Below are 14355 nucleotides of genomic sequence, written 5' to 3' on the forward strand. Positions count from 1 at the left end.
AGACTCCAAACTGATATTATGTTTGAATCAGCCACATCACCACACAGGAGGCCTGCACTTGCTAACCAGCTGGGGATTTAGTGGACCCCAATCGGTCAATGCACTGAGTCTGCAATGACTCTCCATGAGGCATCGTGCACTAACAATCCCTGCAACTATCAGGGTCCACATTTTTGCAGTAATATATATATATATATATATATATATATATATATATATATATATATATATATATATATATATATATATATATATATTGTACTGATAGGTTTCAAACTTGCATATACCATCATTAGACAGTCCCTACCCTGGTCTTATCTAGAAAATGAAAAACATGTAGATGGTCTATATGTATGCCTTCAAACATGTTATCAGTTAAGAAAAATGCAAAACAATTTTTTTATATAGAATTTTAACTAAAAAAAAACCTACATATGACATCATTAGACAATCCATAACATAATCTCAGGTGGATTCGATCCAGATCCTAGGGTCTAAATCATGCAAACGAATCTGAGCAAGGCCAATCCAGATCCGTTACTTGAACTCCATTTGATGCAAGTCACCACCCAAGCCAAGATGATGCCACTTCGGTCATGCAGCCAACCCATCCTTGTGGGACCCCCCATTGGATGCCCCCTCATTAATGCACAAGTGAAACCCACATGGGACATCCCCTCTAGAAGCCTCCATGGAGATGTGTAAGCCCTACCTGGTTGGCACCACCCAAGGTGCCAGTAAGTCCCCTCAAGAAAAATGTGTAGACCTTTGGGATCCCTACTTAAAGTGCTTTGGAAGCCCAAGAGCCCTTTGTGAGTTTTTCCCTCTCAAGTACCTTGGAGAGGTATTAATTACCTCAGTATAAAAATAGGCAGTATTTAAGTAGGTTAATTATTTTAATTATGCTTTGAATTATGTAATACCTTTATGAGAGTTTTCTTGGCCTATAAAAGGGACTCATTTTGTGAAGATGGAAAAGAAATTTTGAAAATAGACTTCTCTCTTAAAATTGTCTCACTTTCTTTTCATCTCTCTCGTTAATGTCCTCGTCTCTCTTGTAGACATCTCTCTCATTTCTTTACACCTAGGAGTCATTACCCCTGACTTGTTCACCTTTTTTAATGCCTCATCTTTGTTCAACTATAGTGATAGTGACCTTGCCTAGGTCAGAAATTGCCTAAGTACTAAGTAAAACCAATTTTACTTAGTGTTTGCGTAGACTGCATCAATACATGGAGAACTCAATCCAACTTAACCGTGTACCCAAAACCTTGGCCAACCTTAGAAGAACCAAACCCTTTCCTAGCCTTAAGACACTCCTAAAATATGTAAGTCATTCAAACTATTTTCCTAACCCCTTCTCATAAACCCAAACTTGTCGAAAATTTGTTTGCTGATGAAGCAGAATTTTTATCAGACTTGCAGTCGCTATCCAACCCAAATCATTAGTCATTTAAATATGAAACTTGAACCCAAACACCTTTAGGATATCTATATTAGACCTTTTCAAAAATTAGGATTTTATCGGATGTATTGATTTTACAATCCGAGTCTATTTTACCCAAAACCAATCCAGCTTGTAGAAAATCCATTTCTAGCATGTAATGTGCTCGAGTTTTAATTTTCAAAATATAAATATCCTAACCTTAAAATTTGACACGTTCGTTAAGGTGTTTAGAATCATTACCTAATTTTTTAGAGTTTTATATTACACCAATCGGGGCGTACCATATTTTTTACCGAACCTTGTCAGACCAAGCTTACCCGCTACTCGAATTGACTTTTTGACTTAGCCCCAAACCTAACTTACCTATCTAAACCTATAAACCTAACCCAGGCCAACCACAATGCATCAAACTGTCACCAACATTTCCTCGTGTTCTTCCCTTTTGAAGTGTAAAATGCATCACGTTTGAAGTTTGTGAATGGGTTAATTATTACAGATTAGGCCTCATGTCCACACGTTTTTAAGTTCATAGATATATACAGTTCTTGACTCCGTGCTTTGAACGCAATTTAATTAATATTTCTTCTGGCCTCTGGGTCCAAGAAAGATACAAATTAACCACTTCGAGACCTTGCTTTCATTGACCTCTTGTCCTTCTACTCTTGGAGCCATGGATGGGTACCGAAACATTAAGACAATAGGGCACCACAATAATCCAAAAGTTCCAGCAAAGACGATTGTGATAATCTTGCAAATGATTTGCAGAATAGTTAAACCAGTAGGGCCCCAATGACCGCAATCTCCTGAGTGAATCTCCTGTTATTGGCTGTTGGTGAATATGGTGGAGGTGCTATCAGTCATCTCTTTTTGAAAGAGGAGGTGCCATCGCTCATCCCAATCGTCTGTTTCGAAACAGATGGGTTAGTGGTCCACTTGGTTGCCTGTTAATCCTGTCTACCCTTAATTAATGACCATTTAGATTCTCAATGGTTTGACCCTCTGAACCGAGAGTGCTTCCTTCAAACACTGATAAATACCCTGAACTGAACCCCCCCCCTCCAAAAAAAAAATCTCCCTCTCCCTCTCACTTTCTCTCTCATGGCCTTCTCTATGGAGGCGATCATCATTCTCTCTCTTGCCTTCTTCATGTTGTTGGTTTCTCTACTCCAGGCAGCAAGTCACCATGCCTCAAATCTGCCTCCTGGAAGACAGGGGTGGCCTCTGGTGAGAGAAAACTGGAGCTTTTATGCATGTAGACAAAGTTTTCTTCATTTTCTTGAACCAAGGATCTCAAGGTGATTCAAAAACTCATCACCAATGTAAATCATGGCGCTCCCCTGTTATCAATGCACCTCCTCCATCATCTCCTTCCTTGTTTGTTTTGTAGGTATGGGAAGATCTTCACCTCTCACCTCTTCGGCAGGCGAACGGTCATTTCGGCTGACGGGCAGTTCAACAAATGGGCCCTGCAGAACGAGGGAAAGCTCCTCCGAGCGAAGTTTCCAGCGTCTTTCAGCCAAGTCTTGGGGAAATATGGCATGCTTTCGATCCATGGTGACCTCCAAAGGAGGCTCCACGGCATCGCCGTCAACCTGCTTTCCTCGGACAAGATCAGGACCCATTTCCTTGCGGAACTCGATTCCATGATTCGAACCCGAGTCCACCAGTGGGTTGGCAGAGAGATTGCCCTCCAACACGAGTGCTTCACGGTCTGCTTTGCTTTTGACTCTTCCAAATACCCAACACGTCCTTTGTTTGCAAGATGTTACCCTAATTTACTTCAGTCCTAGCTGCACTATACTAGTGTACGTGACTGCAGTTACAAAAATTCCTAGCTGCACTATACTAGTGTACGTGACTGCAGTTACAAAAATTAACCATGTCCGTGCATCGAGCTGGAAGACTCAAAATAGTTCTGCCGTTCATAGCAGGCCACTATTCCTAAAATTTCCTGGATATGGTTTGCTTCCAGTGATTGATATTTTGCACCGGCCCATTGTTATCTTAAAATGATCCATCTTTCTTTTTGTGCAGATGGTATTGGAGCTCATGTTGAAACAGCTGCTAGACATAGATCCATCCGACGAAGCGATTGTTATCCACCGAGAATTTGCAGATTACACCAACACAGGGATTAGTTGTCTACCCATTCGGTTTCCGGGCACCAGGTTCTACAAAGCACTTAAGGTAACAAATACTCCTCGTTCTTGATGAAACCATCCAATTCAATCCATGAGTTGAATGTGACAGCTTGATTAATAGAGTCATCCAAATGAGTTGTTTAGACATGGCCACAGCATTTCGTGCTTACTTTTTCTTGACATGACAAAGTAATAATAGGTTCCGCTTAACCTAACGAAGTAGGTTTTGCTTTTACGTGCGTCTAATTGCGATCATGAAGAAGATTTACAAGTTTTTTATGTATTATTTTCAACTGTCAATCCCTTGGAAAGCCACCTTTTTAATTCATGTAAGTTTGAAAGAATACAAAATGTTATTTATATATGGGTTAATCTGCAAGATTACTTTTTTTTTGGGAATATAGGTCTTTTGAGCTTGAAGGAAATTGAAAATTCAAAATTCAAACACCTTTTTTAAAAACTAACTCTACTCTGGTTACCTTTTTTACCTCAAAAAATAATTTTGCATTTTCAAAAATGCCAATTTTTTAGTGTAATTTTAGTAATTTTCTTAAGGTTGAATCCGATAAACGTAACTGGTTTAATGGTAGATTAACCCTATATACTTATACTAATATTTGATTGTATTGAAGGCAGAAAATTAATTACAAATCACTTGTTTTTCATAATTTTTAAGATTTTGGTTTTTTATAAATTGATTATTATAGATGTGATGTTTAGTAGAAAATGAGTTTTGAATCATCTGATTATGACATTTATGACATGTAAGCAAGTTTTCAAGGTCTTTCTAAAAATAATAGCTCACAATGCACTAAAATTTCATATATTCTTAGACCAAAATAACACCATCTAAAGTTTTCTCCTTTACAACCAATTCATGATGAACATATCCATAAAGTGAGATTGAGTTGTTTCTGTGCCTTCAATAACATATAATATTAACTCATAAATATAATGACTAAGCCCATGTGTTGGTTAATAAAACCATTTTAACTTTTTAATATTACATTCATTTATACTTGTTTTAATTTCTCTCTCTCACACATGCTGGATTTCAAACCAGAAAAATCAAAGAATCAGTCAATTAAAAGTAGAACCGAATAAATCTTTATCTGCCACCTTTACTTTGTTATTTAAATATTTATTAAAATATTTAAAAAATTTATCACAATATTAAAAAATTTTAAAAGATTAAAACATTTTAAAAATATTAAAATACTTAAAATTTGGCTGAGGGCTGAATGAGCCCTTATGGAATCGCTTCTGGGCTAATTGCGATAAAAAATAGATCGATTGGCATCGATAATAACACTGGCCTCACCTGTTGCTCCGCACCATCTGATGTGACAGGTGAGTGGGGCCTTGGTGAACACTATATAGGGATGTGTACATACTGTTAACGGTTCCGGCAAGGATGATGCCGAAACTGGGCATGGTCCCTCCCATCTTAAACGGCTTCATCCCTTCTGCCAATATCCAGCCTTGCTTTGACAACAAATGTGAGGAGATAGTACACCGATTTGGTAGGACATGCTTGTGGCAGACATAGTGACAAATATGGCGAGATTTATGAAAAATCTAGCAATAATATCGCGAGAAATTGCCTGAAAGTTTAAAACGGTAAATTTCCTCCAAGATTTTCAAAATACTGCAAGATTTATGAAAAAACATAAATACTGTGATTTAATCATGATATGTATGTTTTAAACGGCTATTTATCGTGAAAAAACAATGTATTTTGATTTTTAAATAGTTTTTATTAATATTTTCTTAAAAAAAATATTCTTTATATTTTTAATTTATTTTTTTATTGCCGAGATTTTGCCCCCCCCCCCCCCCAAAAAAAAAAAAAAAAGCAAGATTTATGAAAAAATTTCAATTTCTCAGGAGTTTTTGAAAAATGAGATTTTGCCGATGAAAACTTTTGTCACTATGGTGGCAGGTTGGTCAATTTAAAATTTGCTTCTAAAAAAAAAAGAAAAATCTGTCTGACTGATAACATTTTGGTGCCTAGTTGGCCTAAACCTGCAAGCTGCATCACCTTCAGTGGAGAAAAGAAGCACCTGATCACCCTTCATCTTGAGACAAGGCCTGTCAGGTGTGGGACCCAAGACCTTATTGAGGGCGATCGGGTACTTAATTAATGCACATATATGTTTTGTGCAATCATATTGCACCCGATCCAGACTCCCTTCAGTGCCCTATCTGCTTCAGGCCAATCACACACCCAAATGATGTTGGAAAATGCCAGTTATCATGCGCCTATGGTAATATCGAAATATTTACTGCTCTCGTGGTGAAAAGTGTAATATTTTATTTTTATCAATTTTTGTTCACATCTGACCCTCCAATATGATACACTAATTTTTTTAAAGAAATATGATCTATACATCGAGCTTAGTAGAATTTGACGTTGGGATCATGTTTTTCAGACATATATGTCAGATTTTATGAGGTTTGAAAATCATCGGCCTACAATATATCAAATTTTTAAACCTGAAAAAATTACATTTTTACATCAAAAAACTATAATACAAGGGTTGATTCCTACTATTTTGACCATGCTAAACATGTCCTTTCGATGTTAAAATAATCTCTATCTATCAGCTTTAACAAGAAGATTTCTTACTCACGGGGGTAGCAAATAGTATCCCATATACAGAGTGATGCATAGCTGCTTAATCAAAGGTGATTGAACGCCTACTTGATGTTGCTGAGCATCCATTGCCTGCACGATGAACGCTCAGCTTTTTTTATTTAAAAATATGCAAAAACGAGTGAAAATGGTATTAGTGTCGCTAAAGGTTGCAGTTCTGCTGGGACCTTTAGCCGTGCATAAAAATGCCGCTAAAATTTATTTTCAAAATACTGCACGTGTCCCTGTGAACCATTTAGCGGCATTTTTATGCACCGTTAAAGATCCCAATGGAACTGTAACCTTTAGCGTGCTGTAAAAATGCCGCTAAATGGGTTTTTGCTTATTTTTGCACCAAAACAGCGTTGTTTTGGGTTTTTTTGTGCGCTGATGGTCTAATCATGCCCATGATGGATGGTCAGCACAATTATAAGCACGAGTTAAGTAGCTAGGCGTTTCACCCTATATATATATATATGTGTGTGTGTGTGTGTGTCAGCTGCTTACCACTATTTTGGCTAGACGCAAGTAGATCTCCTATTGTTGAGAGAGAGATCATTGTTGCAAGCTGTATCAAGTCAATGTATGTAATTATATAGATATATTCTGCGTGGTTTAATCCTTAGATTGTGCTTTTCTGATGTAACTACGATATTTTGGGTCATGAAATTTTGGTACTGTAAACCATTGATTTATTGTTTGTTGAACAAATCATGCATCTCTCACTCAATCTAAACTTATCGATGTGTTAAGCATAATTATTTGTTAACAGTATTTTATATCATGTTCCATCCATATAAAATATAATTTAAAATCATGATGTTTTAGTAAATTATAGACCATTCAATCATTTGATTGAACATTTAAAATGGGCACACAGGGCTCTTTCTCTCTCTTCTACCCCATCACTGCCCCTACGTTACCTTTCGTTCTCTTTTTTTTTTCTATTTTTTGAGGGGATTTGGCATGGAGAAACCACTGCTATGGTTTGGACATCCTATTCCCCCCTTCAACTTGAAAAGCTTAAGCCAACAGGCGTACAACTTTGATTCTCTTTTCTAATTTAATATTTGTTTCGAAATATTCCTTCCTGATAAGCCACATATTTCCCTTCTATGTGTTGTTATTATATTTTCACTCGTGACTCTCTCCATGTAGCCTGTTAAGGATATGTACTACTCAAATATCTCTGAACCTTTCTTCCACTTTAAAGACAAAGTTCACACCTCTCGTTTCCTTTCATCTTTTTGAGTCCCACCGCTTGCATGAATCACTTTTATCAAACTTCTTAAAATTTTAATTTTTTGAACCTTTTCTGACTCTTCATTCCTTAACACGTAACTATATCTTATATTTAATTATTAGTATAAGTTTGGAAACTCATTTTCTATCAATCCTCTTTCACTTTTCAATTTTGTTCTCAGAGTTCCTATGATAATGTATTAAAACTTGCATAAGAATATATTCCTTGGTGGGTTCGGTCCAGAAACTAGGAGTGCAAATGGGTCGGTTACGGTCAGTCTCAGGTCATCTTTTGCTACAAGCCCCATGGCTTGGGTTAGATACACTTGGATCAGTCTACTTAGGATATGTATTTGGGTCATTTAGTTTATAAGTGAGCTTACTAGTCATGTAATTGGATCTTAGGTTTGGAATATCCTTGTATTAAATCTTTAATCCATGTAACCAGTGTAAAAGGGATATAAGAGTATTTTGGTCTTTTGGAAAGCTTCTTTGAGAAGCCTTGTAGTAGAGTTATTGTGTAACTTCTGGAGGAAGCATTGTCTTAAGAGAGTCTATAAAAAGGACCATTAAACTTCATTTTGTAATTTTTTGAACAAATAAAGAATTAAGCACTCTTCTTCGAGTTCTCTTGGCCTACTCTAGTCCTCTAGTGTAGGACTTGCTCTAACATAGTGTTAGAGAGGCTCTACAGTTTAGATCCATTCCATTATAGCTGTCCATTTTGTTTCATCCAAAACCTCCCACAGCTGTCATAGTCGTCCAACCTCTTCTTATTCAATTCTCCCTCATTTTCCTTTAATATTGCAAGTTTGAGGCTTGTAACAATTAGTATCAGAGCATCCACCTATAATTATTAGCATAAAAAAGATAAAAATTAGCTACACTAGTTCATCTTTTACCTTTTGGCAATGAAAACTCTCTATGCATTCTTTGCTACCTTCATGGAGGATTTGATTGTCTCAATATAAAGCTCAATATGTTTCTGCATTATCAGACAGCTAGCGCCTGCTACTTTATGTCAAAACTATATGCATGCAAGGAGAAGTCGGCAACAATGGATATATGAGTGCTGACTACTTCCTAAATACTTATCAGGCAAGAAAAGCGTTAGTAGAGAGGGTGAAGAAGGAAATCAAGGAGAGAGAGCAGCATCCAGAACTAAAGCGAGGTGACCTGCTCTCAAGGTTGCTCAAGGAAGAGGGTCGCCTTCCTGATGAAGTGATCATAGACTTCATCCTCTTCCTCGCCTTCGCCGGGCATCATACTTCTGCAAGGATTATGGTGTTTGCGGTCAAGCACTTGACTGAAAATCCTGCTGCTCTTCACCATCTTAAAGTAAGACCTCCTTTCTGGGCTATTGATTCAGTTGGCAACCATGATTATTATGGCGCTTACCCCCTTGTTTTTCAGGAAGAACATGACCACGTAGTGAAGAACAAGAAGGGTGAAAGACTTACATGGGAAGACTACAAATCAATGAAATTTACAAAATGTGTAAGTGCTATGTTGTTGTAAGCAACTCTTCAAAGTTTAGCACCCTACCTATATGCATTTGCATTCCAAGATAGTGACCCTGGCGCGCCTATGTTCTGGGATGACCCCAAGGTTCAACCGTTTTGTCCCAGGATTTTGGGGGCAATACAGCCCCAGAGGGGGGGATATTTATGAGGCGTGGTTGTGTGTTCAAGGTGTTGGGACTTCTTGAATAGGAGAAGGGAGGGGAGGGGGGGGGGGGGGGGGGGGGCAGGCACAAGCTGGTTCAGTGATCTGCTCACACTCACAGTATTTGTCTTGTCTTGTGTTTGCAATGCAGTGGGACCACGAGTGTGTCCCTCCATTCAAACGGCCCTCAGAGTGCTTAACAAGGCACAAAAGCTGCCGCATGTGCACCAGCTTGTGGATGAGGCCTCCGCCTACCAAATCTGTCTTGCACCGGGTAACACTTTCATGTTGGCACCACCTAATACAGAACCGTCATCTCTTTCCCTTGGTTCAAAAGTTTTTCAGCTATGACTCTCAATTGTTTAAAAGTCTCCAAATTGTCACACGTCATTTAACTCCAGAGAAATTGGCTTTGGCATCACAATAGCTGTAGGCTGTAGGCCGTAGGCGTATATGATCATTTTTTTGTCTCATGAAATTGTGGCAAGTGAAGCATATGCAAACATCAGCCATTCCTTAGTTCATCCAACTAATTACCAAAGTTACAGTCCATTATGCAAGAAAATGACATCTTTCAGGAGAGGTATTCTTTGCACTTTGAGGAGATAAAAACCATGGGTTACATCTGGCCTGTCTCATCAATTCTCACTTTTTAAAAGTAAAACAACACATTTCCAATTCAAGAAAGGGGTACGACCTCATGTGTCTTTTGCACCACTTTTTTGTTTTGTTTTTTATTTCTTTTCTGAGAACAACGTGACACTTTAATTGCAATCCATCTTATTGTCCCATATCTAGATGCCTAGAATGCCCCATATCTCACAGAATGTCCCCATCCAAAGGCCAGTTTGAGAACATTTGCATCGTGACAAAATCCTCTTGGTTGCCTTTTAAGATCTCAAAATAATTGCATATACCATAATGCAGAAACGCTAACACATGCTCTGGCACACACACACACATGCAGTCATGCACGGGCATGTTCACATATATCAAATTTTCTTCACCCCTCCCAAACTGGAAAAAGAAGAAAAAAACAAGATTTGGAGACCTTAGTAGGAAGTCTGGTGATCTGTTAATATGGGCTTTGCACATATAAATAAAATTTGAATAGATGCTTATATATAAGTAGTTGCTATATATCAACACTTGCAGGTTGTCAATGAGACGCTCAGGCTTAATGGAGCAGGCCTGGTTGTTCGAGAAGCTCTGGTGGACATCCCAGCTAATCATCATGTCATCCCCAAAGGCACCTCTGTCATCCTTGCAATAGATGGGGTCCACAAAGACAGAGACAACTATGAGTCCCCCTTGGTTTTCAACCCATGGAGGTGGCAATCCTCTAACCTCCAGGTAACTCTTGAGATTTATGAAGTGATTGTGGATTGGCCAAAGATACAAATCTTATAACAAAGTTGAGATGTTATGGTTTCAGGAGAAACCTCTCATGGATGCCATGTTTGCACCATTTGGTGGGGGTCCAAGACTATGTCCAGGAGCACAGCTTGCGCAACTGGAGGTGGCAATTTTCCTCCATTTTCTAGTTACACAGTGCAGGTGATTATATGCCCATCTCCCCTTCCTCGCTACTCAAATCCTGATCAAAAGCCATCCATGCTTCTCTGTGTTTGGATATAGGAGAATGGATACCTTTATCGGGATGGCAATGTTTGGTTAACACTAGGCGTAGCAATGCACCTCTGAGAGGAACGGATGAGATGAAACTATCTAATTGTCCCATAGCTTGAGCCATCGTGACCATAGTGACAAAAATACAAAAACAACAAAATATGGGCAGCTAAAAACTCGTGAGAAATTGAAAAAAAAAAAAAAAAACTCCCATTTTTTCCGTAATAAAAAATAAATTTCAAATATAAAAAAAAACATTGTTTTACAAGAAAATATAAATTACAAATATTCAAAAATAAAAGCCATACAATTTTTTGACGATAAATAGCCGATAAAAACATAAATTTCGTGCTTAAAACGTGATATTTATGTTTTGAATAAAAAAATAACGAGAAATTGAAAATATATCGTGAACAATTACCGTTTTTAACTTTCACATAATTTCTCATGATATTTTCACAAGATTTTCGAGATTTGTCACTATAAGACGATTTGTGGACCTAACGGTAGTAATCAGGCCCACCAAAAAAGGCACCACGTGATTTGGTCCCATAACCCAAGCTACAAGACATGGAGCCCATTTTTTTCGTAATAAAAAATAAATTTCAAATATAAAAAAAACATTGTTTTACAAGAAAATATAAATTACAAATATTCAAAAATAAAAGCCATACAATTTTTTGACGATAAATAGCCGATAAAAACATAAATTTCGTGCTTAAAACGTGATATTTATGTTTTGAATAAAAAACTAGCGAGAAATTGAAAATATATCGTGAACAATTACCGTTTTTAACTTTCGGATAATTTCTCATGATATTTTCACAAGATTTTCGAGATTTGTCACTATGCTCGTGAGACGATTTGTGGACCTAACGGTAGTAATCAGGCCCACCAAAAAAGGCACCACGTGATTTGGTCCCATAACCCAAGCTACAAGACATGGAGTCATTGAACCTGTGTCTCGGCTGCTGCCACACAGGGCCACATTTTTTTTTCCTTTTAAATGTTCTTTGTGCGTGTTTGTGGAAATCTGATCAAGTGATTTGCCAAATCATCGATCCTCACTGTTCTGTTATTTCACTTTCATTTTGCTCTGTCGTCGCCTTCAATGAAAACATATGAGGTGATCTGCAAAATCACTCTGGGAAATGCTCCCCTGTGCAACTTGTGGGCACACCAAAAAGGTGCTGATGGTGTCATCATTTGCAACCATGATGGTGGCTGTTGATCACGGTGGAGATGTTAGAGCATTTCCTCATCGTGATTTGGCAGATCTTCTGACCTGCTTTTGCCGTCTATTCCCTCGTATTCATACCTTAAATCTCATGATGCAAAAGTTGTTCTGATCAAATCTAACATTATAGATGGATTCAGCATGGTCGATTTAATTAGAATGAACTCTTGGATCGATATTTTTTGATGAAAATATATGATTTTTTAATTGCAACTTTGTGTTTTGTCAACCATTAATTTTTTGAATCACCAAAAAATCCTGCCCACAGGTCGGATTTAGGCTATTTAAATGTGAATCTTCACTAAATGAATGATGGGAATCATATCTACGAATTTCCATTTGATCAAAACAATTTGTATCAATGAAATCCGAAGGAGTATGAAGATAGAGATGACTTTGAGAATGAGTAGAACCCTTTGCTTACCATCCATTGTTCAAATAGTGTAGGCCTAAGTGATAGCTTAGGTGACAAAATCATCAGCAGCCCCACTGGCTGCTGCAGATCGCCTGAATGAACAGTGATTAAGGCGCTGTTTGAGAGCCAGAATCAGAAGGGGAGATGGGGAATTAACAACTGCTACCAAGCCCATTTATCTTCATAGATGTTTGAAGAGTCGGGTCATAAGAGCGGAAAGAAGAGTCAGTTTTTGACTACAACCTCACTGCCATATAGTTGACAACTCCACTCTCATCAGCTATTTTCTTCTTCATTCACATCACCCCTCTCATCTCGATCCTCTCTAACACCGGTCAACCCATGTGGTTCAAAACTCAAATGCATTTTTCAACATTTCATCTGGGCACATTTTCGTGTGCATCCAAGCAGACGCACTTAACCCACCTCCAACCGGATCAGACAAAGCTGTTGATCCTACCATATCAGAAAGGGTGATGTAAATGTGAGATAATTCACCCCGGATTGCAATCCATATCTGACCAAGCATTAACACAGTTAACAAGAAGGAATTCCAAAAATAATTGAGTCTAAATCTCAGCATGGTGGATCAAACCGAGTTATATATACAGAGTGTCCAACCAAACGTGGATTCTTGACAGTTCTAATCGGAATCAAGTTGATGTCCAACCCGTTGACAGCCTTGATCATTGACCTTGAAAAGATTTGGATGACAGTTTTGAAAAATAGTTTTTAACAAAATTTGTTTTGAGAATACACTCATATAAAACTGATGTCCAAGGCATCATTTTGAGTTCGGGTCAATAAATTTTAGTTGGTATCTTTTTCCTTCTTTTTCCCTCCAAATATGCTTAGATCTGTCACTCTCAGCTTACAATGAGCATGTTATATGAAGTGCAGGTGGGAAAAAGTGGAGGAGGATCAGCACGTTCAATTTCCTAGTCCACATTTCTTACAGGGATTCCCAGTACGAGTGTATCCAAGGGAAACATAAGCTAAGAAATGGCGAGATGGTTATCAAAACATAATTCCATGAATATTTTCTTGTGAAATTTTCAAATATAATTTCATTTGTGATTCTGTGTTCCAAACAAATGAACAAGTTCGTTTGTTTGTTTTTATTTGTTGAGATTATAGTGCTGGGGTTAGGATGATCCTTACTGAGTTGCATAAATAGCATTACAATCATCAGGAATGGGCCGAAGAATACCAGTCAGGTGGTTTATTCTTCCAAATTGGATCACTGTAAAGTACTCTTAGATTAGCTAAATTTTTTAGAATATAGTTGCACTCCTTAGGAATCCATACACAACGAACTCTCAGCATCTAAATGAAAAATCCAATTATCAATTGTTCAATCTTCCTTCAGGTAGGCAACCCTGCTTAATTATTAAAAGTCTTCACCATACCTACCAAGAGAAAATTTATTTTTGTACTCCCCACCACCCACCATCTCACCATCACCACCACCCTCTTTCTCTTCTCTCATTTTTTCACATTTTCCCATTCTGTTTTTCTCATGCTACACAAACAAGTGAAAAACTTTCTTTTGGAGAACTTCTCATATCAAAAACTCTCATAAGCAAAACCACCACCATCACCAAGAGAAAATTTATTTTTGCATTCACCACCACCACCCTCTTTCTCTTCTGTCTCATTTTTTCACATTTTTCCATCCTGTTTTTCTCATGCCACACAAACAAGTGAAAAACTTTCTTTTGGAGAACTTTTCATATCAAAAACTCTCATAGGCAAAACTTTCTTTTCCTATAAGAGTTTTTCTCTCTACCAAACGTGCCCTTAATGACTTAATATTCTGATTGAAGATCTCCAATTCATTAACGCCTATTTCCTCTCGTGGTCCCCCAATAACACCTTCCTAACAATCCATGCGATACACAGGAACCATCCTGAATGATCTCTTACTGCAAAGCCAATTCGCCA

General features: G+C 37.8%; 1 protein-coding gene across 1 annotated transcript; it reads left to right on the top strand.

Moving 5' to 3' along the window:
* Window positions 1-2286: 2286 nt before the first annotated feature.
* Window positions 2287-13506, top strand: LOC149820899 (abietadienol/abietadienal oxidase-like). Its single transcript, XM_089982187.1, has 8 exons — window positions 2287-2742; window positions 2835-3156; window positions 3482-3634; window positions 8564-8803; window positions 8879-8962; window positions 10286-10483; window positions 10566-10687; window positions 13312-13506. Exons 1-8 carry the CDS (start codon window positions 2546-2548, stop codon window positions 13403-13405), a joined length of 1410 nt encoding a protein of 469 aa, XP_089838313.1. The 5' UTR covers window positions 2287-2545; the 3' UTR covers window positions 13406-13506.
* Window positions 13507-14355: the final 849 nt, after the last annotated feature.

Source organism: Nuphar pumila, chromosome 12 (genome assembly GCF_984573655.1).
Source record: "Nuphar pumila chromosome 12, dmNupPumi1.hap1.1, whole genome shotgun sequence".
Lineage (NCBI taxonomy): Eukaryota > Viridiplantae > Streptophyta > Magnoliopsida > Nymphaeales > Nymphaeaceae > Nuphar > Nuphar pumila.

What these genes read in the sequence shown, in the direction of transcription:
- LOC149820899 (XM_089982187.1), top strand. Translation starts at nt 2,546, where the DNA reads ATGGCCTTCTCTATGGAGGCGATCATCATTCTCTCTCTTGCCTTCTTC. An exon ending in CAATGAAATTTACAAAATGT is followed by an intron (nt 8,963 to 10,285) that starts GTAAGTGCTATG and finishes CAACACTTGCAG; the next exon opens with GTTGTCAATGAGACGCTCAG. An exon ending in TTTCTAGTTACACAGTGCAG is followed by an intron (nt 10,688 to 13,311) that starts GTGATTATATGC and finishes TATGAAGTGCAG; the next exon opens with GTGGGAAAAAGTGGAGGAGG.